Source organism: Henckelia pumila, chromosome 2 (genome assembly GCF_033568475.1).
Source record: "Henckelia pumila isolate YLH828 chromosome 2, ASM3356847v2, whole genome shotgun sequence".
NCBI classification, from domain to species: Eukaryota; Viridiplantae; Streptophyta; class Magnoliopsida; order Lamiales; family Gesneriaceae; genus Henckelia; species Henckelia pumila.
The window spans coordinates 1114483-1140534 of record NC_133121.1 but is presented as its reverse complement, the minus strand read 5'-3'; the positions used below and the strand labels follow the sequence as shown (position 1 = coordinate 1140534).

The 26052-nt window shown below is 32.3% G+C and overlaps 2 protein-coding genes and 1 pseudogene across 3 annotated transcripts; 2 read left to right on the top strand and 1 right to left on the bottom strand.

Moving 5' to 3' along the window:
* Positions 1–9730: 9730 nt before the first annotated feature.
* Positions 9731–12025, top strand: LOC140882822 (putative F-box protein At1g67390). Of its 2 annotated transcripts, none has more exons than XM_073289033.1 (5): positions 9731–9880; positions 10201–10265; positions 10378–11301; positions 11410–11553; positions 11654–12025. In XM_073289033.1, the coding sequence occupies exons 1-5, from the start codon at positions 9856–9858 to the stop codon at positions 11966–11968; spliced, it is 1473 nt and encodes a 490-aa protein (XP_073145134.1). In that variant the 5' UTR covers positions 9731–9855; the 3' UTR covers positions 11969–12025. The 2 variants fall into 2 exon arrangements, with proteins under 2 accessions (XP_073145134.1, XP_073145133.1); XM_073289032.1 differs by having other exon boundaries at positions 10354–11301.
* Positions 12026–16728: 4703 nt separating this feature from the next.
* On the top strand, positions 16729–21702 carry LOC140881865 (2-C-methyl-D-erythritol 4-phosphate cytidylyltransferase, chloroplastic-like; annotated as a pseudogene).
* A 1158-nt stretch (positions 21703–22860) lies between these two features.
* Positions 22861–25347, bottom strand: LOC140884005 (uncharacterized). The gene is made up of 3 exons (XM_073290665.1): positions 24947–25347; positions 24411–24679; positions 22861–23655 (listed from the first exon to the last, which is right to left on the bottom strand). The coding sequence occupies exons 1-3, from the start codon at positions 25158–25160 to the stop codon at positions 23020–23022; spliced, it is 1119 nt and encodes a 372-aa protein (XP_073146766.1). The 5' UTR covers positions 25161–25347; the 3' UTR covers positions 22861–23019.
* Between the last annotated feature and the right edge of the window lie 705 nt (positions 25348–26052).

Here is a 26052-nt window from a genome sequence, read left to right as displayed (position 1 = left end):
TCTTTGGACAAAATATTAACTTGTAAATGATATCTTGGTGTAGTAATCAAATATTGATCATAAAAACATATCAAATAATAAATCTTCCTTTGGAACGATTTATTATTCATATGTAAAACCGAATAATAATCACACATTTATTACCACAATTTCACATGTAACTAAGTTAAATAATAACTTTCCTTTGGATCGATTAATTATTCACATAAGTTACATTTACAAAACTTTTTATATTCCAAAACAAATTAATTTCCACAATAGAGGTCACTTTGGCAACATGTTGCTTCAATCAATTTACCCCAAAATATATATACCTTAAATATTCCTTTATTCAAATTTAATATCAAAGAAAATTGACCCTTTTCTTAAATAATAAATTTTTAAGTATTTTGGTCAAATTCAATTATTTAACCATTGATTGTAAGATCAATGCCGACTGGCGGGCAAATAAGGCAATTTACTGGTCATGGGTGATATTTTCGGGTTGGATTCCTGTATATTCAAAAATTAAATAACCCATGTACATTGACCGATAAACTTAATCCATAGAAAATAATCAATTAATTCAAATAATGCAAACCTCATAAGGGATACCGAAAATTGATAGTAAATAACATGTCAAATAATAATCTTCCTTTGAAACGATTATTATTCACATGAAAACCGAATAACTATCACTTTTTACCCTTATAAACGTATATGTAACTATATTAAATATTAACCTTCCTTTGGGCCGATTAATAGTCATAAAAATTACATATACAAAACTTTTATATTTCAAAATAAATTGATTTTAATCAACTCATTTTAAAATATATAAAAATAACCTTATCATTATTTGAATAATTGAAAATTTAAACGTTTAAGCCAAATTATCCTTAAAACCCAAAAAAAAAAAAATGGGTTTATAATCGAATTAAACTTTATCCAAAAAAATATATGATGGGTTAGAAAAATTTACCAAAAATCTGAAATATTTTCGTTTCCTTGATTTAAAAAAATAATTTAATTTAAAATTTTTGAAAATTAGGCCGAAATCAGGGGCGGTCCAAAGGAAAATGAGGCCCGGGGCAAAGATTAGAGTAATAGTTTTTTATATTAATTTAAAATAGAAGTTGATATTTACACTCCATTTTTTGTTATTTGCACTCCATTTGTAAATAAATTTGCACTTAATTCTACACATGAATTGGAGTGTAGGTAACACAAAATAAAATGTAAATATCAAATCTCATTTAAAAAATCAAATATAATTGAGCTATACGAAATTATCTTCATATTTTGTGAATATAATTATGATCCCCAAAAAAAATCACATTTAACCATCAAAACTCACAATTTAAGTGCTAATTTAGTTTAGAAGCAGTTAATTTAGTCGTTAAAGATAAATTAAATAAAAGTCTCAATTTTAAAAATTAAGTTTCGAAATTCGTACCTTCAATTCATAATTTTCAACCACGAGATGAATTTAACTATAAATATTAAAATATAACATTAAATTAAAAATAAATTGAACGATTCATAACTCAAATTTTAACGCACACAGAGGTCGAGAGGAAATTGATCGAACATCAAGCTATAAAAATCAATGCCAAGAATGTGAAATATGATGGTCGATGACAAACAACGTCAAATTAAGAGGTAATGAACGAAGCGAAAATTAAACATATTAATTTGAGTGATAGCTTTGTTGTTGACAATATATAAATATTATTAGGTTTTTTTAATAGCTACTATAATATAATAATAATTAATTGAAGTACATTAATACATAATGTTTATAATATATATATACATATATAATAATTTTTTTAATTTGGGGCTCCACCCAAAGTGGGGCCCTGGGCATGGGCCCTGCCCGCCCTGGGGCAGGGCCGCCCCTGGTTGAAACCCTAACCCATCATCTTCCTCATCTAGTTGCCGCTGCCACCCTTACTTCAGCCAATCAACGACGTCCAGTGACAGCCACCAGGAGGCGACCACCACAGAACCACACCACTCCCGATCGTCCAGAGGAAGGCCTGAAGAATGGCAGATTTTCTCTCTTTCGCGCAGAAAGTTTGGCCGCGAGTTTCATTCAAAATCAGACCATTTTTGCAACGATTTTTGGCAAGAAACCTGTACTATGTGATGCACCTTGATGTGGGCAACAAAACGCCTCATCCAATTTTTCCGGAAACGGCCGTATGTTGGCCGATCGGCCTGAAAACCCTTGATTCAAATTTTCGAATTTTTTCAGTTTTTTTTTTAAACCGAAAATTAATAAAAACTGGACTAAAAATTCGACTTCGATTTTTTGTTTTCGATTAGACCAAATGAATATAAAATGTATCTCAATGATTTAAACATGAGTGTCTCTGACGCCACTTGTTGGAAAAAATTCATATAAACTTAAACTCATAATCATCATGTTAAATCATCAAGATTAAAACTGTAAACTGAAGCGGAAGCGTACCTTAATTCTTAACAATTGATATCGATGTAGATCTGCATGGTTTAGCCTTCCAGATCAACACGATTTGCCTTGAGAGTTCCTTCAGTTCTCTCACACTCTCTAACTATTGATGGGAATAGAATAGAATGATTGTGTCGATGTATACGTCGTGTGATCTAGGGACCATAACCCTTTAATTTATATTTAGGGATTCTATTTAAGCCCATCAATCAAATAGAAAAAGTCCACTAGTATCTACACATTAAAGGCCACACCTTATTAGATACATTAAAGCACAAATAAATCGAAACCTTATTTAGATCACTTTTATGGGCTAACTTTATTTGACAGTCCACAACACATAATTATTTACATATAAGCCCAACGTTGGATTTATGATCCAACATTATACACATTAAATTTCATACCTAAATATAAATATTGAATCAGCTTTATAAATCACTTATTGACCCAATTAAATTAGATAGTATATAATATAATCGATATCTTAAATATGCAAGCCATATATTATATAGAATAAAATTCTAACAATCTCCCACTTGGGCTTCATATATTTCTTGACCAATTATATTTTATAGACTTTAATGCACAAAAATAACCATCTAATTTCTTAGCAACAATGTGATCCATTTCCTATATCAGCATGGAACCAAAGCGATCTTTGTTACATTTATTCGTAACTAGATCCATCAATGGTCACCTTACTAATATATTCAACGACATAGATCATGTATGGATGTGTAGCATGAAAATTACATGCAATGTGATCAACACGCTTATTTTCAACTAGTCCAACTTTATTCTTTAAATAGATCAAATAAAACATAAGTAATATTCAGAGTTTAAGTATTGAACCATATAATTTATTCTGCATAATACAAACATAAAAATGTATGTGTACCAAGAACATCAAAATACAAACTCCCACTAAACATGTAAATCATGAAATAGTACAACACCCATATGAGCTGTATGCTCATGAAAGACCTTAGGTGGTAATCACTTAGTAAGCAAATCCGCAATCATAAAGTTTGTTCCAATATGTTCTATAGTAATTTGACAACTCTGAACTCTTTCTTTAACAGCAAGAAACTTGATGTCTATGTGCTTCGACTTCGAAGAACTTCTGTTGCTATTGGAATAAAGTACATTCGAATTATTGTCACAATATATCTTCAATGGTCTTTAAATATTTTTTACAATACGCAGCATAGTGACAAAATTTCGCAACCATATTCCATTATTAGATGCCTCGTAACAAGCTACAAATTCTATTGCCATATTAGATGAAAATTTTCATTTTCTGTTATGTTGGTTACGACCAGCTTTTATCTGCTTATATAGAGAAAATACACTGAATTTTTTCGTGGGCTTTAGGTCAGCAACTTACGGCTCAATTATAAAGTCAACATGGCCCAACACTATAAGTCTTTTGCTTCTTTATTCAATTGATCTCCTCATAGTTTGATCTGATTTCTCGCTCCAAGCTCCAAACTCTTTGGACAATCAATCTGTCATCAGGACTCATCTGGCCAAAGACTTCGATCTGATCTCAGTACTTGATCTGACAATGAACTCTTCTGATCACTGAACTCATCTTTGCTCTTCGATCTGATCTTTCTCAGTCGAACTAATAGAATCACACTTCAACCATCACGGGGAACAAACCTTTATTGAATCCGGAACAGTTTGCTCCGGATTCATAGAGGTGTCTGTCTGGTCATGTTTGACCAGATTCCTTCCATTTCTTATTTATTTAATTTCTAAACATGAAAAAAAAAATGGCTTAAACACGGTCTCGGATTTGTACTAGATCCATCATCTCCAGTTTGCAATATATTTATTAATCTTTTTAAATTTTATATTATTTAATAAAAAACCAGAATTTGTTGATGAAAATGACCGCTGGCCTAATCATAATGAACAGAGACTCTCTGTCTAATTATTATGATTATGATATAAAAAAATATTGGTTGGTTGTGTATTATAGTAGTAAATAACATGGCATAATAATCTATATCTATATCTATATATATGTTTATATAAGAGTCTTTGGTATCTTGGTATGACAATAAATTGAGAAAAAAAAAACTGTTCACTTCATTATCTCAATTTTTTCTCCTCAATTATGATTTCTTTTTTCTTTTTTTATTTTTAATTTAACTATTTCTTTTATTTTCTCCCTTATTTTTGTATTTATTATATAACTGATAAGTGCATTTTGTGTGCATTATTTCGTGATAGGTTTTTGTCTTTTTTGTGTGCATTCATATTGTTTTTATGTGTTTTTATGTGTTTTATTGTATGTGTCTGCATTTCACTCTCTTGGTTGATTTTTGTAGAAATATTGAAGAAATCATGATTTTTGGAGCAAGAGAAGAGCCACAAGCATAAATTACGAAGCAGCTATGGTCAAAAATTCATTTTTAATGATAGAGAAATATAAATCCGATCTCTACCGTTCAAAATCAAGTTCAAGATGTTTTAAAGCTGCTGTTCAAATTTTGGCTCGATCCGACGGCTAGAACTCAAGATATGATTTTTTCAAGAAAACTGCGCGCTGGCACATATGTATGCACGGACCCATGAACGGAGGTGGCCCGGGGTCCGGCCATGTCGCGAGGAAAAAAATAATTTGAGGCAGAGGGAATCCGGAGGTGGGCAAGGACCCTTATCCAGGGTTCGTGCATGTCGCAGAATCAAACAAATAAAATTTTCGGCAATTAAAAGTATTACTTTTCGGGCTTTATTGTGTAGGCTTTTAAAGACATATAAATAGGAGAGTTGAGATCAGATTGGGGGGTTGGAATCGCATAAGAGAGACGGCGGCTAGGAGGCTTGGAGATTGAAGAACACTCCATTCGAGTTTTTCTTCCCTTGTTCTTTTGATTATTAAACTTTTGTTTGAACTATATTTTTTATTTATTGATTAGTTTTTCTTCAACCAAGACGGCGAGATTGGGCCGAACAATTTTATGTTGAATATGTGGATTTTGATTTGAGATTTTTAGATCTTTCTTCAATTTATTGATTATTGGATTTAAATTATGTCTTGTGAATAAACTGATCAATTATTTACTTGCTTGTTATTTAATTCCGAGTCGAAAGGTTAGGAATTGATTTTGATCACTCCAATAATTAACATATGGTTAAACCGACTAGAAATAATATTCGGTTCCAGTATGCGATTTTATGTTAAAACTGAATTATCACAAATATTGAATGCATTCATGTTTGATTAGAATTATGAGAATTAATCCGTCATAACATGAATATGTTTAACATGTTCTAGAAATAGACTGTTAAACAAGATAGGATAATTCGTCGTGATTTAAGATTAAATCTGGATCTTAGATTTGCCACTTGTTTGCATAAATTGTTCGGTACCTTCGTGTATCTTGATTGTCTCAATTTAATTAAATTTATCTTTCAGCTATTTTATTTCTTATTATTTTGAATAATTAAATTTTTTTATTTAATTCATTGCCTCCTATTTATTATTTTTGTCTAGATTAAGCTAAATAATTAATTCTTGAGAATTGACTACAATTCCTGTGGGATCGATACTTGGACTCTCTGTTCACTTTACTATTACTTGACCTAGTGCTCTTGCTAGTTGATACCAAATTAAGCGGTCAATAACACAATCATTTTAATTGCTGTTTTAATTGAAATATAATTTTATTATAAAAACAAATTATTTAGCTGATAAGTGTATTTTATACACTTAATTTATATATGATTTTAATTGTTAAATATTTGTTTCGAGCAGATTTATGTGGTTATTTTAGTGTTTTGTGTTTACAGTGAATTATGTAATTTTGTGGAGAAAAGAAGAATTATTGAATTTATTTGGAAAAAGGAAGGAAAAAGAATAAAAGAAGAAATAAGAAGTGGAGAAGAGAAAAGAGAAAGAAAAGAAGAAACGATCAGACAAGAAAGGGAATTGGGCTTTCAAAATTGGGCCTAGAGATTAGTGCTTCCCTTTAGCGCTTCAAAAAGTGCTATCGCGCTGTGTGACTGAAGAGTGAAGAGTTTTAACAGAAGCCGATGCGTGGCCGCATGGACTGCTGGAGCGGGCGCTTGTCGCGAAATCTGTAGTTGGAAATTTTTATCGGGAAGGAAACTTTCATATTTCTTGGGCTTTTTGCTGGGCTTTTGTGGAGAGTATAAAAAGGAATTTTTATCTGACAAATTAAGGGAGAGAGCCACCACACACACTACAGATCAGAGATCGTGATTTTCTGTGAGATTTCTGGGATTATTCTGGAGCTAACTTGAAGAACAAAGACGGAGTTTGATAGACCGGACACGACATCGACGACGAATTTGTTTCTTATCTTTTATTTTATTCTGAATATGTTTGGATTTTTGAACATGTTTTATTTTATTCATAATTTGATTATGAACTAAATTTTTATAGTCTAAAGGTCGGATGGAACCTGGTGTAGACACTTTCATGAATTTTTGATTTTATTGAATTGAGTTTCTTCTAGATTAATTATTTTTTATAGAATTGATTGTCTTTTCAATTATCAGATTTGTAATATTTATTTGAAATCTGGCACTCGAGAGGAGATTTTGAATAGGACCATTAGAAAATACACTGTTAATTATTTATATTGCTCGGGAGAGTGTATAATTTTAACAGAGCTTTTAAAAAGAGAACATCGTTTTGAATTGATCACTGCAAGTATATTCTTAATAGGGATATTGGAATTGAATTGTAGTTGATATATTTTATTCGGCACTCGGGATTGATTGTTGTTGAAACCAGGTGAAATCTATACCTCTAGACCATTATTCTCTGATTGATTTTTAATTTGAAAGTTGTGTGCGTGCTTATAAAAATTATCTTGCTATTTTATTTTCTGCAAAATTCTCAAAGTTTAATTTTCTAGATAAAGTTTGGACTATTTTAATTACAAGCACTAATATTTTCATTTTACTCCATGTGGGATCGATATCTGATTTAAATCACTATATTAAAACTTGACACTCGTACGCTTGCGAGAAAATTTCACAACATTAGCACGCGTTGCGTGCAGCAAGATGCTAATATATATATATATATATATATATATATATATATATATATATATATATATATATATATACTATTTATTATGGAAGAAGATCATATCATGGTCTCTTGGTATGGTCAATAATTAAAAAATAATAATTAAAAAACTCAGACTTAAAACATGAAAAAAAAAACACTAACATTAAAACTACCCACTCACATTAGCATAATTTCCACATAATACTCTCCTACATAAAACTACTTTCTTTCACATTGCAGTTGAAAATTTAAATCAATATCAAAAATAATTGGTTCATTTTCAGTTTGATTACTCATTATGGTTTTTATATGATGATCACACAATACGAGATAATATATTTAATTTATGTTTTCACACGCATCGCGTGTGCTTGGGCGCTAGTTATATATTAAGCAAGAGCACTTTAGTTGGCCTCTTGGTATGCCTTACCTCACATTACCAAAAAAAAACCCTCATAAAAGTGTCAAATTACAAAAAAATGCATATCATATTAAAATAAAACACTTTAAAAATAAATGTTATATAATATAGTATATACACAACACATAATATTTATGTATTACGTTACACACGCAAGGCGTGTGCGTTACCGCTATTTATATATTAAGTAAGAGCAAGTGGTCTCTTGGTATGAACATCATCTTCATATTTGCTCTTAAATATATATGTAATTACAAATATGTCATTTTCATTATTTTTTTTCATTTCATAAATATTTATTTACGAAAATATCATTTTTAATCAAACTATTTATTATCTATTACTATTATTTTGCAAGAGACCCTCAGTTGGTCTCTTGGTATGCCAAAATATTAATTAAAGAATATTAAAAAAAAACACAAACACACACACTAAAATTGTTCTATCCACTATCTTTATTTATTTTATTTTTATTTAATTATTTATATTTAATATATAATACAATCGTTTTATTTATCTATTTTCAAATTCCAAATTATTTGAAAAAAAACTAATGAAATAAGAAATACTTAATAGAAGAGAAAGGTGATCATTTTTAACAAAAAAAAATTAATTTTATTTTTATAAATTTATTAAATTATTTTTTATTGAAATTAAGTATTAAAAAAATTTTCGTCACACACATCGTCAAATATGCTAGTTAATATTGAGTAAGAGCAAGTGGCCTCTTGGTAAGAACACCATCTTCATTTTTGCTCTTAAATAGTTATGTAATTACGATATGCCATTTTCATTATTTTTTTTCATTTCATAAATATTTATTTACAAAAATACCATTTTTAATATAACTATTTATTATTATTATTAGACAATAAAAGACACGCAACACATTCGGGTGCTAGTATTAATGTATAAATCATGTATGCTCTTGAGATCTTTGTCATTTACTACTAATAATAATGTGGACTGACCAATGAGCCCTTAGCCATTTGGCTAAGGTTGAGGTCATGAGATCATTTGGTTTCAGGTTAGATTTCTGTTAAATGCGGGTAGATTTTTTAATTTATTTAGGTAGATTTAAGTAGTTTTTTTTATCCAAGATAAGCAAGTCTTGGGTCAATGCTCAAGTCCCATCGGTTGTGCGGGCAGTTTATTTTCGTTGTAATTGTGATTTGATGAAATATTGTATTTGTACTTAAAAAAATAAAAAAAATAAGGACTGTTTGGTAATCGTGGTCAATAGATAATTAATATTAAATGTATTCATATTTCTTGATAATTAATAATTTGTGTGATTTTATAAAATAATATTGAAAGAAATTGGATTTACTTTTCTTAATTATTGTATTTTTAATGGTTAATTAATCACTTAATATTGTGGCCAAAACCCTTTGTTTGTCCACGACAGAATAGGGACGTTGCACCAGACCGGCACCAAAGACCAACTCATCCTCATGGTATGTATTCTAATTATCAAGTTGGAGGCAATTGACTCAATTTTAATTTATGAAGGTCTATTACCTTAAATAAAAGTCAATTAGGGCCATTATTTTTATTGTCCCACTTTGAACCGACTATCAACGCCGTTTTTTACGTTGAGTTTTTAAAATAATACATTGTGGGTCTTGGGGATGACTTTTATTGGGCTACAAGTTATTTTGAATTTGGATATTATGCCCTCCAAACCCGAACCCATGCCAAAGCCCAAGACCAAGCCCAAGCCCATGCCCATGCCCATGCCCATGCCCATGCCCATGCCCATGCCCATGCCCATGCCATGCCCATTACTTTATCCAATAAAATAGAATCATCCTTATCGCGAATAAATTTGTGCGTATCAAGTATCAACCTTAGGGTTCAGCCACAAGTTCGTCTTCCCGTTTACATCAAATTTTCGGCTTCTTTTAAGATTATTTCATGATGTTGCCCGCTTGTATAACCGGTGAGTTTCACTTCCTATTTTTTGGTTTATTTCGTGGAAATATGTTCATCACTCGTTTCTCAAATCTTTTTCTTGCCTAGTTGCTTGTGTTATGATTCTCTCGTTTTGTTTTGTTTTGTTTTTTAACATTTACATACTTCTGGTGATCTTTTTATACAAAAGAATGAAATCAATTCAATCAAAAAGTATCACCAAGTGCATTTCAGAATTTCTCATTCAACCGGGTTTCTTACTCTAACCTTGTTGACCACGTTAATTATGTAACTAATATTTACAAGTCATTTACGGTAAGGAAGTATCATTTTGTTGGGCTCATTCAGGAATTGCTTGTTTAGCATTTGGATTCTGGGTTTTGGAGAATGAAATGAGGCGCCGTCGGATGAAGGTATGTTTCAACATCTATGTTGTTGTCTTCAATTGTTATTGATATTATTGTTTTTTGATTGATCTAACATCTTATATTTGCACTAAAGGAGTTTTCTGTGGTTGTTCACAAGCATGTTATTGATGTTGATACTCGCGTGGAGGAGAGAAAAGATAGGATTAGTCAATTGCCGGATGATGTTATCTCGTTGATTGTTTCACGATTACGTACTAAAGATGCTGTTAGGACGAGTGTCCTGTCAAGGAGATGGAAGCATGTTTACACCTTTGTCTCAGAAGTCAGATTTTATTGTTTTAGGATTTACGCTGGTTCTTCTCTTTGTTATAATATCGAGGATGAAAAGTTGAGTGAATTAAAAATAAAGTTTGTCCAAGCAGTGGATTCCTTTTTACACCATCATTCTGGTTGTAGAATAACGTCCTTTGACTTGGTTTGTTGCTTTCGTGGATGCATCTCGGAGAGTTTTAGAAGATGGATGAAGTGTATTGGCAGATTGGGAGTTGAAAGGCTTACCATTCGATATTGTTCTCTTAACCATGTAGAGAGCAACCCTCATGTTTTCTCTCCTGATATTCTTCTTGGAGCATCGTCGGTGAAACATTTATATTTGATAGGTGGTTCTTTACAACTATCAAGCCACAAAGCTCTTGAAGATCTTGATTTGACTGATGTTGTTTTCACTTCTAAGTCAGTGGAGAACATTTTATTGAACTGTAGCAACCTCCAATCATTAAAATTGAAGTTTTGTGTTCTCCCTTCCAAATTACATATTCATGGTCCTAATCTTCAATTAAAAACTTTGACGTTGTTCAATTGTTCAAAGGTTGCAGAGATAGACTTGTCTGCTAGAAATCTGACTACTTTTGAATTATGTACTGTCAGAATGCTGAAGTTAATGTTTTCTAACGTACCGTCGTTACAAAATATACTCATCGACATTTGTCGCAATATGGCCCCTTATGTATTTGAAAAGGTTGCCAAAGATCTTCCTAATCTTAAATGCATGTATTTTTGGACTAATGCCAGATTCTTTGAGGTGCCATGAATCTCTTTTCAGCATTTTTCCTTTCTTCATTTCCTTAGTAGAATAGTAGTGAAGAAATACTAGAAATGTTTATGGAGTAGTGTTTGCATGTTGTCTCAGGCATTTGAAATTGGTGGAGTGAACAATCTTAGGCACCTCAGACAATTGGCTTTATTTTTAGATTACCAGAACAAGCTCGATCTGCTAGCACTTGCTACAATCCTGGATGTGTCCCCTCTTTTACACAAGCTCCATGTATCAATGGTATCCATCAGATATTCACATTACGCCTTGTTTGACGATCATAATTTTTTTAATGAATATACACATATGACGAATATTTTATTCGGCTTTGTCAATGCAGAGCCAACCATCGACATTTAATGGAGGAGGAGCAGAGAAGAGACTTGTCAGGCACCACACTCAGTTGAAAGAGGTGGAGTTTAGTGGATTTAGTAGCACGGAGAATGAGTATAATTTTATTTTGTACATTGTTGAAAGCGGGGTATCCCTCGAACGATTGTCAATCTTTTTGGATGTTAGATACTACCATCTAAATCTTGGAAGATGGCTACGTTGCATTGGTAATCGAGGAGATTTCGAGATGAGACAGAGGATTATTCGCGAGCGGTTCCAAGGACAGACCATTTCTAAGAATGTTGAGATTCTTATCGTGTAAGAAACTATAACAGATCCATATATAATTAAACGTCAATCCCACATTCTATTCTTATTAGATTATTGTTGTGATTATCAGTCCTGAAGGTTTATTGAATTTAAAGGAATTGATCCGTGTTTATTGGCTTATGCGTTGGTTGAACCAAATGAATAGACATTTATGTTACATGGTGAAAAGGAGAGGTTTCTGATATCATGTCTGCACTGATTTCAAATTAAAGAATCGGGTTCTTCTTGCCATTTATTTGTATGTCATGTTTTGGCTTGTCGCAACGGTATAACACCTTATTTGTCTTTGATGACGTTTTTTTATAACTTGTGAGGTATGTATGCGTGTTAATGATTTTTTCAGAGGTTCCCATTCAGAATTTAGTAACTTACCCCAACAATGCCTATCGTAGGTTCAACTCTGCTGCAAGCATGTATTTGTGACATCAGTGTTTTCCAGCTTAAAGTCATAAATATATTGATTGAATACATAAAGCGGTTTGTCAATAGGAAAAAAGCGATTTCATGACAATCAATGTATCTGTTTGGGTTTTTCTTTAATTTTAATAATAATAATAATAATAATAATAATAATAATAATAATAATACATGGATTTTAACGAGTAGTTCAACATACAAGATACATGGATTTTAATGGGGACGAATCATGAAAGAAAAGGTATTTTATATAGATATATTTTTTTAAACCTCGAGAAAGGTTCAACTCCATTACTTGTAAACTTCATCACAGACATGAATGTCTTCTCCAAGAATTCCACTGGCCGAAGTCTGAGTGCCAACCAATGATACTTCTAGAAATATAAGCGTGTTTCTTGATACATAACTAAGTATACCTTGTCGCTTTCCGCACGCAGTTTCATCAACTAGGGCATTACCGATTGATTATATGAGATCTTAGGAGAAGATTTCTTCATTAAGGAGTAAAGGTGAAGTTTGAAATTTGATTAATCAAATGTATAATTCAAAATACATTTACGAAAAAAAGAAATATTACACCTGATGCAATATCAACATGTGGCTTTTGCAACGGTAATGAATGTGATGGAACAAAGGGTTACACCAGAAATGAACCAGAGGCTACGTGAAACTTTCTCAGAACAAGATGTCCGTCGAGCACTTTTTCATATGCATCCAGATAAAGCACCGGGGCCGGATGGTTTCTCAGCTTTATTCTACCAAAAGTTCTGGAATGAAGTTGGAAATGATGTCACCAAGGCAGCACTTAGTGCACTGAACGATGGAGAGTCTCTCATTCCTTGGAGCGAGACTTTGGTCACTCTGATCCCAAAAGTGAAAAATCCGATGCTCATGAAGGAGTTCCGACCGATAAGTCTCTGTAATGTATGTTATAAAATTGTATCGAGCGCTTTAACTAACCGTTTCAGACCATTTCTGTCAGAGATTATTGCAGGATCACAGAGTGCATTTATCCCGGGTAGGCTGATAACCAGAGCCGTACCTGAGTTTGACGGGGCCTGAGGCGAAAGATAAAATATGGGCCCTTTTGTTACAATAATTGTAATGTTCGATTCGCAAATAACAAATATGATAAACAATAGGTAAATACACCATAAAAAATATGTTACATCAATAATATGTCAACAAATATTTGAAATAATTACATAAATACTACTCATATATAGATGTTTTAGATGCGATAACTTGAGAAGCCTCATTTTTGCTGATATAATTGTTCCTTATATGATTACCAAAATTTGGTAGCTAATATTAGCATTTAGAAATAAATCATTCAGTTTTGTTAATACTCATTTTCATTTATTTAATAGCATTTTACAACAATCAACTCCAAACACAACTCATTAATTACCATTAATTTCTCGTCCATTGTTACTAAAAAACATTGAAACTTCATACAAGACTCTTTCAATTTTAAGATTTATTTGTTAATTTATCCAATTTTTTTTAAAAAAAGTTCAAATTAAAATTTCTTGATATTTTTTAAATTATTCAAACAAACTTGAAAAGAAAATTAAGCTCGATCAATTATTTTAAAAAAGTAAAATGAAGTTGTTATTATTTTTATTTAACATTGGTTAGATTTTTTTTTTAGAATTTCAATGAACAATACCAATTTAACATATAAATATATATATATATTTTTAAAAAAATTGGGCCCCTTCCAGGGCCGGGCCCTGAGGCGGAGGCCTCTTTGGCCTTATGGAAGGTCCGGCTCTGCTGATAACTGATAACATTTTGGTGGATTTTGAAATATTGCATTGGATGCAAAACCGAAAAAAGGGTAAGATTGGGTATGCTTCTTTGAAACTTGACATGAGTAAAGCATATGACCGTGTTGAATGAGGATTTCTATCTGCTATGATGAGACGCCTTGGTTTCGAGGATGGTTGGATAAGAAAAATTATGAATTGTGTTACGTCAGTTTCTTATTCATTCCGTGTGAATCAAGAGATAATTGGACCCATTTTTCCTAGCCGAGGATTAAGACAAGGAGATCCGCTCTCACCAAATTTGTTTGTTTTGTGTTCCCAGGGATTATCCTCACTAATAATCACTATGAATCACATGGGATGCTTCATGGGATCAAAATCGCAACCACGTGTCCTCCGGTTTCTCATCTGTTTTTTGCAAATGACAGTCTATTATTTTTCAGAGCGACTGTGGAAGATGGTCGGGCTGTACGTGAATGCCTAGCCCAGTATGAGAGAGCTTCAAGACAAAGTATTAATTTTGACAAGTCAGCTCTATCTTTTAGTCCCAATACTACACATAAGATTGTTGAGGCGATTAAAACAAGTTTGTCAATGTCTGTGGTTGAAAGGCATGATCTATATCTAGGCCTTCCAATGGTATCACTTAAAAACAAGAGATTGCAATTCGATCTTAACAAGATGTGGTACAAATTAACAAAAATTGTGGTACAAAAAAGTGGATAGGGAGTGCAGAGCAAAACATGTTTGCATTAGGGATTTTTGAGCAATTTGCACTTGATTTTTTTCCAAAGTCTAATTTAATTTATTATATCATTTATTTTATATCAATTGTCATCAAATACGAACTCAATTTAACTAAGCTACTGTAAAATATTATTATTAATATTCTTCAATATGTACTACATATAGTCATCATTGCTACAGTTAATTATCCAAGATTGTATATTTTTTACATTGCTAGCATTACATACTAATAAATTTGATAATTCATGTTCTTTCTTCGTGTTATTAATCAATTTGGCATTTTAAAAAATTGCACTTAATGACACTTAATATGATCAATATGTGTTTGACTGTTTTTTTACAGTTTTTAGTCGAAACGAGTTTTTTTTACCGTTTTTAGCCGAAACGAGACGTTTTGGAGAATTTTCAAGCTTAAACGAGATTAAACGATGTTTAATCAAGTTTTTTAGAACACTGCTTTCAACGATGATCAGCATAAATAAATAAATAAATGGGCTAAAATTGGGCTTTGTGTAGACCTCGGCCCATGTTCCTGTAATTGGGCTTAAGAAACAATAGAGTTTAAGAGTGTCATCACTGAAGAATAATTCTCAATAATTACTTAAAAAAATGTTGATACATGAATTTAGAAACATGCAAAATATGAATTTTTAACTTTCATATTAGCTTTTTTTTAAGAGAAAAAAATAAAATAAAACTCTCTGCTCTCAATTCACATTTGCTCACCATGAAAACAATTATGATGGAAATTACATGAACATATATTATGACTACGACCATATATATCATCAAACAAGATTTAAAATAAGCCCACAGAGGCATAGACGAGTTGGTAAGACATGAGGTGATGTGAGAAGAGATTCCCAAGCGTTGCGGGTTCGATCCTCGTGTGGAGCATATTTTCTGCTGAAATATTGTGGGATATGCTCTGGGGTTGGGTCATGTTGCTCCCTCCTTCAGGTTCCTGTCGCTCGTGCACATCCCTCGATTTAACCTTCGCATGAGCCAATGAGCCTCTAACTCATGTGGAATGGGATCTCTTCGAGTCAACCCTGTTAGAAACAAGATTTAAAAGAAAATTAAAACAGAAAGGAAAACATTGACCAACAACCGGGTGAGACATGCTCGGCTGCTTTATATTTATGTATAATGTTATTATTCTAATTATGTTATATTATGTTTTATGGAGTATATGTATATATTATATATTCCTCGGACCGTTTGCTGTATCGTTGAGTAGTTTGGTGGCTAGACTTGTCAAAATGGGTTGAGCCCGCCGAGCCAGCCCGTCGGGCCATAAAAATGGGTTGGGTTGGGTTGAAAAAATCTTAGCCCGTTTGGAGGCGGGCCAAATGGGTTGAGCCCGCGCTGGCCCGCCAAATTTTTTTATTATTTTTTTTTTTTGCAAAATTGTATTTTTTTAGTGTTTTTTATACATATTTTTTAGTTTTATTGAACTTATTTTGAATGAATTTTGATGATAATTAACTATGTATTATTTTTTTTAATTTTTTCATATTTTATTTTACTAATTAATTTTATATATTATTAATTTTTCATAGTAATATTTTTTAACATTGATTAAACTATTTGATTAAATTTTATTTTTCATTTTCTTAGAATTTCAAGTGTTTTTATAGTTTTTTTAATTAAAAAATAACATTTATTTTTTAAAAAATCAGGTGGGCCGGCCTGCCCAACACGGTCCAAAATGAGTTGGGTGGGTTCAGCATTTGGAGGTCGCCCAAATCGCGGGTCAGCCAGTCCCGCCGACCCGTTTTTGACATGTGGATTGGTGGCTCCTTGTATGCTGTGAAAAACAAAACGATGTCAACACATCAATTGGCTATTTCAATTTCTCCACTTTTCTTGAGAAATGATTCCCCAATTTCCTTCAAATTTTTGCCATTTGTCTCCAATATTCCGACCCGTTTAAAGAATTACTCAGTTTCTTCTTCCAGATATGCTAGCAAAGTTAATTCTTTGAAGGGACAGAGATTTTTCAATTCAAGAATCACTTGCTCTGCGGATGCTGCAAAGGTAGAGGTTAAAAACAGAAGTTGCATTTTGAACTGTGTGTGGTGCGTTTTTAAATGGCTTGAAGTTCTTTGAAAAGTTGTAGTTTTTAAGTTTTATTGGCTGGTATAGCAGGGTTCTGAAGTGGTGTTGAAAGACAGAAGTGTATCTGTCGTCCTGCTCGCAGGAGGAAAGGGCAAAAGAAAGGGTGTAAGCCATTAATTCCTCCTTTTATACAATTGTTTGTAGTCTGTACACGTTTTTTGGTGATAAAGAATTGGCATTATTTCGTGGTTGAGACGATGGAAAGTGAAACAAGATAGGAGTTTTTAAATCATCTTTTCAAGATTCGAAATTTCTTAGCATAGCTTTGGAATTTTATTTTGAATGCTTTTACAAAATAGCGAGTTTATGAAATATGTTAACTACTTTAAGTTCTCTTGTTTTTGCCTACGATCCTTGCTAAAAAGAGTGAGATCCAATATAAATTGAATGTAGAAGCTGGAGGCCTTTTGGTCTTTTTACTTGGTGATTTAGAATAAGACAAGCGTTCAAATATGATAGAATGGATACACCTATCCAAATCCTTTTTTAATAGGTGAGAAGCAGATGAATCCTGTCATTACAGCACAGTGAAGTATGAAAACAGGACTTGCCCCGATATTTTGAGAAGACAAACTATGATAATAAGATGGAAAGATAGATAAGTTTCTTAAGTGGCACTGGCAATAGTTAAAATGAACTGAAATTTGAGAGTCATGAAAGTTTGTCTTGCTTTTGTAACTCCTGTTTGTCATGCCCTTTTATTCTTTACTATGTTATTCACCACTATATTTCAAGTACATGATAATATATATAAATATATTTTGATCTAGGCAAGCATGCCAAAACAGTATCTTCCACTTCTGGGCCAACCAATTGCATTGTACAGGTGAGCACGGTGATTCAGTATTCTCGAACTCAGGACTGTTGTGACCAAGATATATGATATTTCTTTTGATATATCTTTCTTTTGTTTCATTATTTTGATGTATTTTGATAAAGTGAATTAGGTGGTAGTTGAATTGTGAAATTTGTCCATGTTGAAATCGTTGCTCCGGGTCTCTTGGATACTGATATAGCAGAAAGATGCTTATGCCTAGGCTTATAATGCTAAAGCAGAATAAAAACGAGAACTTCAAATAAGGGATTGTAGTTTTTGTCTTTTTCATTTACAATCCTTTTACTTGTTGAAATTATAAACTTGACATTTTCTTGCAGTTTTTATACTTTCTCAAAGATGCTTGAAGTGAAGGAAATTGTTGTCGTATGTGATCCTTCTTATCAAGATATTTTTGAAGGTCTGAACTTACTCTCTGTGTATTAGCTGAAGTAATACCAATTCAGAAATATTTATTGAAACATTGCTGCAAAATACACACTTCTCACAGATTGATTAAGCTTGTTTTCTTATTGGTTTTTAGATGCCAAGGAGAACATCCAAGTGGACCTGAAATTCGCATTACCCGGAAAGGAGAGACAAGATTCTGTATATAGTGGATTAGAGGTGCATACACCTTTCCTGTTCTAATTTTTGTGCTTGGATTGTGAAGAGGTCTTTCCTTTAGTTATGTACTGTTTATTTCCTCCAGCATCCTTTTTCCTAAGAAAACTTTTAATCAAGCATACAGACTACAATGTTCTAGATTTTACGAAAAACTAGAATAGCCCGACCATCTTCTAGTTGGATTACTAATGACTATCCCTTACCAATATTAATAACTGAAATGATATATAGACTTCACTAATTTTGACTTATGTAAAGAGTTCTTTGATATGGAGTGATTTTTCAAACTCTCACCAAATGCACTCTAAAAGAATTTGTCCCACTAAATTCTTGATGTTGAATTTTTGGGAGTTAGGAGACTCTTGACAGTTTCATCAAACGTGTTAAGGGACAGTCTTGGAACGTTTTCTTTAGAAATAAATATCATAATTATTGCTTTTACCTTGAAATTCAGCTCTTGAAAAACTTATGGTGGCTAACATTTGTAGATTACAGTGTAAGACAATTGCTTTTAATTGTGAATTATGTATACCTGATTGTAGTATCTGATGAATGTGGTTTCTTGATGTTCAGGCAATTGATTCAAATTCTGAGCTTGTCTGCATTCATGATTCCGCTAGACCTCTTGTATTAACTGAAGATATAACCCAGGTTGGTTTCGTGATTGAATCGGTTTTTCTCTTGTCTACATCTTTCTTCCAACTGTTTCAGCTTCAGTTTTTCTCTATCTCAAAAAATCCTATTAGTTGTCCATATTTCCTTGAATTTACCACTCACATGGTAATATTTAACCCTGCAATGATTAAGACTGGACTTGTTTGTGTTCAATTGGCAAAGAAATCAAGAAGCATATATAACTGCATCTTGAATAACGATGAACTTGAAAAATTTAGAAATTTGTCCCAGCTATTAATTTTGTTTGTAATTGGAAATTATCTGATATTGGTTTTTTAACACAGAAACCAACTTTCTATGAAACCATTCTCCTAAACTTCTACTCTATTGGTTTTGTCATAGGTTCTTAAGGATGGTTGGCTTGTCGGGGCAGCTGTATTAGGTGTTCCTGCTAAAGCTACAATTAAAGAGGTGATTATTTCATATCTCCATTTGTAAAGATCCCCCTATACTTGAAAAATTTTCTGGAAAAAAGATCAGTTTTACTTTTACATGTGAGGGCTGAAAGCATTGGATTGACCATTGATTTCTAATGGATTCTAACTTTTGGATTTATATTATGTTCTTATGACATATGGCTCAGAGACTTTACATTCCATAAAACGCGATCTCTCTTAGATGATATAATTATGATTTTTATTATAATTGTCTTCTAGTGTGTTTTTGACCAAGAGTTTTGCTGATATTTCCTTTTTTCAGTGATACTTTACAAGTTCATCCAGAATGCTGATCAAGTAAAAATGATTATTATCCTAGCAGGACTAGGGTGCTTTTATTTATAGATGGTTTCAGATAAGCTATCATGTTCATGTGTGGGAACTCAAAAATGATTCTGGAGTTGTGTTTGATTAAACATGGGCTTTGAGACTGGATAAAAGTATTTAATCTCTACCATTCTGAGTCCAGAAAAATTGGAATTTTTATCACTAACGGATCTTAGAATAAAAGTCATTATTCATTCAGTCCTTAAATATCGATCTCGAGGCCAACATTAGTTTGAAAACTTGTGCAACTAGAAAATAAGTTCCCCCCTCTTTCTCATTCATGTTTTGTCCACTTCGTGTTAAAAAATATGTTTATGTGTCATTGTGACTGCAATGCATCAGGCAAATAGTGAAGGGTTCGTGGTAAAAACTTTGGACAGAAAGACGCTTTGGGAAATGCAAACTCCCCAGGTTTTTAGCATCAAAACTTCATTAGTGCATGTTCAAATTGTTATTTATCGAACTTGTTGGGACTCAAATTTCTGACCATTGATGTCATCAACTCTTCTGCAGGTTGTTAAACCTGAATTGCTCAAGAAAGGTTTTGAATTGGTTAATAGGTAATTTTAAAATCTTGACTGCCAAAATTCATAAATTACTTATTTTTTTCATTGCAATTTGCACATCAGTTTATTGGATGAATGTGAATGTGTTCATAATGTTGAACAATAGACATTTCGAGTAACTTTTAACAATTATTTTTGTTAATCGAGTATGAAGGAAAATAGCTGCTAGCGCAGCCCATTTTGTAGATTGCCTGTGGGTTTGAGGTTGTGATATAATGGTCTCTGAGATGTTCACTCACACTGTCACACACAAAAAAAAACACCAAAAACTAAGTTCTACGCGAAAAAATGTTGCGTGTGAAAATTTTCTCTTGAACCTACGGGATAATGTACCACATTTTACGGTGAGTCGGTGACTATCAGGAGTCTCTTATAGATTTTTGGTACCGATGGATTGATATCCGACAACGAGGACATTGAGTAATGAAGAACAGGTGAGTAAAATGCCGGTCTCATATCGGTTTGCAAAGTAATTGCCAACCGAACCCATTGTGTAGAGTTTTGCATGTTAAAGGCAGCCGAAGCTGGGCGTGGCGTCAATCAGAATATCACAATGCTTTTATTATGAAAGCATTACAGCTCATTTTAACTCAGCCTAAATGAGAAGCATACTTAAATATTGTAGCAGACGGATAATGGATGAAACTCTCTAGAATAAAGAAAATGTTCGCCTACCTATCTGCACTGGGAAGTCCCACGCTAAATTTTGAAGCTTTTTTATGTTTCTACAGGGAAGGTCTCGAAGTCACTGATGATGTATCGATTGTCCGGTTTACATTACCGAAGGATGCTACACCAACATCAAGGTAAATAAATAAATTTACGTTCTTCTGAAGTTGTTTGTGTCCTTTTGTGGGCTGAGACGACGATGACAATGACAATGACAATATCTTTCTACTCAGCTTGATTTCGAAAGGAAAATAGTAATGTTAATATCTCGAATTGCAGGTTACAACCCCAGATGATCTGTTACTTGCTGAGAGAATATTGAATCCTGAATCTTGAAATTATATCATGGATTCCTCAAGCTTCGCTACAGGTAGCCTAAAGTTTTGTTGTATCCGTTTGTCGTCGAGGTCCTGCTAAAAGTTGGCCAATTTTGAGTTTTACGTGTATTTCGAATATTCTTTCATCATAAGAAAGTGAATGAATGAAATTTAACAATTTTTTTCTCTCTTCAATTAATGTGTACAATTCTTTCCAGTGACATGAGTTTAATTTATCAGTTCATTCTGCATATATGTCTGAATCAAGTTACTTCCAATTTCTCCGGTCTCATCCACATTCAAATTTTCACCATTCCTTTGCGTAAACCAGAAGCTAAATACTAAAATTGGGAAGTAGCTTGGCACATTTCATTAAATTTCCAAAGAAAAGTTTGGACTGATGCTCAAAATAAATAAATTTTATTATTTTTAGTGAGAACACTTACATTTGTGGGATCGATGAATCGAATATATATATGTTACTGATTTTCTTACAAGTTGAACATTTAATTCTTTGACCTTTGCTGTAAAAAGGGTAAAAAATTTCCTAAAAAAAAAAGGGGTAAAAATTTTGACTGTGGTCCAAAGTCAAACCCAACACTACTATACTTTCTATGGCGCTATGCTTTCCTTTGTCTCTGACTTATCCTCTGCAAGCAATCATAACATTATCATTTCGTGCTTCCTTGACCTAAAATTTTTGTAATTGAGGCCATTTTTTTTTATGTGAAAAATTCAGATTTGAAATATCAATAAAATAAAAAAGATTTTTTTTGGGGGTTATCAAAATGTTAGTTGATTGAGCTACTACCTTAAACTTTCTAAAATACTAGGATATCTTGCACGCGAGCATATAGATAATTTTTTTGAAAATACACATAATATTTTATGTTATTTAATTTTCATGTTATTTTAAGATTTGACATTCAAACGTTAGATTAATAAAAAAAATTATTAATTATTTTTTTTTAAAATTATATTGATAAATTACAAATAAATTAGTTACTTTATATTATTTAAAAATTTTACTGTTATATGAATTGAATCTAGTTATTATAGGATGTACATTTATAACTAAATATATACAGGAATATCTATGATGTCTCTATCATTGCACTGGTAGATTGGGCTGCACCGGTTCAAAGAATATCAGAGCTTCATTTCTATTTTATAAAATATACTTTTTGTCAGCCAAAGCTCAGAGGATAAAGAATGAAGGTAAAAAGAACTATTTAATTGCTCGTATGACCTTCACACGTTACGTGAACACTTTCAACACAAAAAAGATTAAATTTATCAAAAAAATTGAAAAATAATGTATTAAAATCTAATTAAACAATACAAAAGATCAAGATCGAAAGAAAAACAGTACGGAAAATGCAAGTTCTCCAAAAACCAAACTCTTAATGTTGAAATTGTAAGATATAAAAGTGTAACAGCAAATATTAATTAATTAGCATGTAGTAGGAATCAGATATTGACAATTAATTGAGGTATCTTTGTATGGAATTACATGCATGTGTATGTGCAGCACATTATTGAAGATCGATACAATCACTTGAAAAGATTCGTGTAGCGATGATCTTTATTGCTTGCCTCTGAAACTGCATTCCAGTCCCACATTCTATCCAAGAAATCGATCTGACCCGAGCCCGGAATCTCTACCGGCAGTTGTTGTTGTTGTTGTTGTTGTTGCTGCTGCAAACCGGAGAAATGGGCCAAAATATTGGTGGCAATGTTATTAGAATAATGCTGATTTTCTTGACAGATGTTTGAAGCAGCTTGATCATGTGATGAGTAAACATTCACTAATTTGTGAAGATCATGATCAGTTGAATGGGACGAAGAACCGGCGGCGAAAATGGCTGTACAATCTTGTGATCTGGATTGGTGCAATATAATTCTATCATGTTCTGATGAATTATGAAGTGTGATAGTAGAGTTTATGGGGAGAAATGAGTTGATATTTGTGCTAAAACAATTTGGCTTTAAATCATGAGCAAGAGAGGTTCCAATATCCGTGCTGCTGCTACTCGGGCTTGATCTTTTGCTCGTTTTTCCATTAGTTTTTTGAGCTGATTTTGATGCTCTTGCTGAAGATAACAAACCTTTTGTTGGAAGAGAACGAGCGCGACACGAATGGTTTTCGGCTCCGGCTCGTTTATACACTCGGCAGAGAGAGATTTCAGCCTGATCATGAGAGATCACCACAAAAATAAGATAAGGTTGACGGATTTTCGATAGATGGAGGATATATGTATACACAACATTTTATTAAACAATATAATCCTATGTATGTTACATGCATCAACCCAAGTAATTAATGAGATTATATATAAATGGGGAGGTGAAATTTGAAATAATTTGTATTGAAAAAACCGTGAACTGTCATTATCCTCCATCTGGAAAGAAGGTTTATTTTATGTAACACAGCATGCAATATATGAGCAGCATCTTTTTTTTGAATGTGGTAGCAATTGATGGAAGTTTCAATGCAATAAATGAGCCTAAATTTAATGTTAATGTGTTGTCTCTTTATGTTTCTGCTGTGAACATTTAAGAACTCCCATAGTAAGAACAAAACTAGATCAAATCAAGACAGACAGTTGTCAGTTTCTTTCACCATTATTCTTAATTTTTCATACATGAACAAAAACTAATTTTGGTTTCATTACTCGACCCTTATGTTAATGATATGTACATATATAACACTGTGTTTCAAGAAAATCAACTCTTACTGGATTAGTTAATTACTTGTCAGGCAACAAAAGGGTATCGAAACCAAAACAAGACTAACAATTAGATTAAAAAAAAATAAAAATAGAAAACACAAAAATGATTGCCCAAAAAACAACAAAAATGGTATTGAGAAACACAGAGAGATTAGAAATTCTGGGATTGATATATATTACCAAGTGCTATTGAGATCAATTAATATATATTACCTTTTGCAAGCGTTCGGTTTCGTGTTGCGGCAAACGGTACTCATTCATGATCCAAGTAGTTCTGATCCCCTTGGGAGCCTTACCGGAGTAGAAAACAAGGGTTTTCTTGAGCCCAATAGACCTCAAATTCTCACTTCGGATCATTCTATCAGCACCAGTAGCCTTCCAATAACCCGAAGTCGTGACCCGATTCGGCCTATCCCCATTTCGATACTTCTTATCTCTTGGAACATAGAAGTACCATTCTTTCTCCCCTATTGCAGCAAAGGCTGAGAATATCCAAAGAATCAAATAATTATGTACACACACATATATATATATATATATATATATATATTTGTCAAAAAAAAAAAAAAAAGATCAGAAGAGATGCACCTAGCTAGCTAGCTAGCTCACAAAGAGACAAGATTTTGAAAACTTGCAGTTTATTGAAGATATTTGGGAAGACATGAAAAGGGTTGCTTAAGATCATAAGAGAGACATAAATAAAACAAGTGCATTAATTTATAATAATATGCAAGTATATATATATGTACCAGGAAGTTCCCATGGATCATATCGATAAAGGTCTAAAAAAGTGATGAGTTCTACATTAAATCGCTTGCCCTCCACCTTCCGCCGGAGGTAGAACTCAACGAGCTCTTCCTCCGTCGGATGGAAGCGAAATCCAGGCATGACCATGTCGTGTTCGTGCTCGTCTTGTTTCGAGTTTTCTTGATCTTGAGTATTCATTGCTGAGGCAACGGCCATAAAACTAAGGTAGAAACACTTGATTAATTATATAATTATATTATCAGAAAAAAGAATTACTAATAAATCTCTACTTGTTTTTGCAGACATGGAATTGGTGCACAAAAGACTAGAAATGGGAGAAGAAGTAATTGGGTATGGGAGACTGAGAGAGGAAGATGAATATCAACAAGTGCAGGTACAATGTATGTTCAAAGGGTTTACTAGACTTGGATGCATTTTAAAGCAAATATATAATGTATATATATACTACTAATTAAATAAATTATCCAATAGTTCTTGCATCAAGGTTAATTATTTATTTCCTTTAAAAAAAAGTTTAATTATTGATTTCAATTTTTTTAATATATAAAATAAATTTTTTAAAAAAAAACTTGAAAAACGAAAAGTCGTAAGGGAAAAAAAATCACTATCATCTACTAACATAACTCGATTAGTCGATTTTACTTATTAATTTTTTTTTAAAAAAAGTGTTCATATATAGAAATTATAATACTTAATTTACAACACTGTCAGTTTCGATCCCAATTGATCTTGTTTCAAATTTTTAGGAATCGGAACCATGATTACATGCAAGTCCCTTGTTTCTTGATTCTTGTTTCACCGGCCATCTAATCCAATTTTCGAAGGAATTAACCAAATTGTTGCAAAAAATAATCGATCTGTCTAGCTGACATGATTTCACGACAGTTTTTGCGTTGTATAATTAAAACGATTCAAAAGTTATAAACATGTTGAAATAAAAGATAATCAACCATCAATTTATTAACTCATCATGAAGGCAAGATAGCTAGGGCTAGCTCTAGTTAATAATCAGCACCATATATATATATATATATATATATATATATATATATATATATACAACATTAAAAAAACTAGAAGAATGGGT

What these genes read in the sequence shown, in the direction of transcription:
- LOC140882822 (XM_073289032.1), top strand. Translation starts at nt 9,856, where the DNA reads ATGATGTTGCCCGCTTGTATAACCG. An exon ending in CTAATGCCAGATTCTTTGAG is followed by an intron (nt 11,302 to 11,409) that starts GTGCCATGAATC and finishes ATGTTGTCTCAG; the next exon opens with GCATTTGAAATTGGTGGAGT. An exon ending in ACAAGCTCCATGTATCAATG is followed by an intron (nt 11,554 to 11,653) that starts GTATCCATCAGA and finishes TTGTCAATGCAG; the next exon opens with AGCCAACCATCGACATTTAA.
- LOC140884005 (XM_073290665.1), bottom strand. Translation starts at nt 25,160, where the DNA reads ATGGCCGTTGCCTCAGCAATGAATACTCAAGATCAAGAAAACTCGAAA. An exon ending in TGATCCATGGGAACTTCCTG is followed by an intron (nt 24,680 to 24,946) that starts GTACATATATAT and finishes GGATATTCTCAG; the next exon opens with CCTTTGCTGCAATAGGGGAG. An exon ending in AAACCGAACGCTTGCAAAAG is followed by an intron (nt 23,656 to 24,410) that starts GTAATATATATT and finishes TCTCATGATCAG; the next exon opens with GCTGAAATCTCTCTCTGCCG.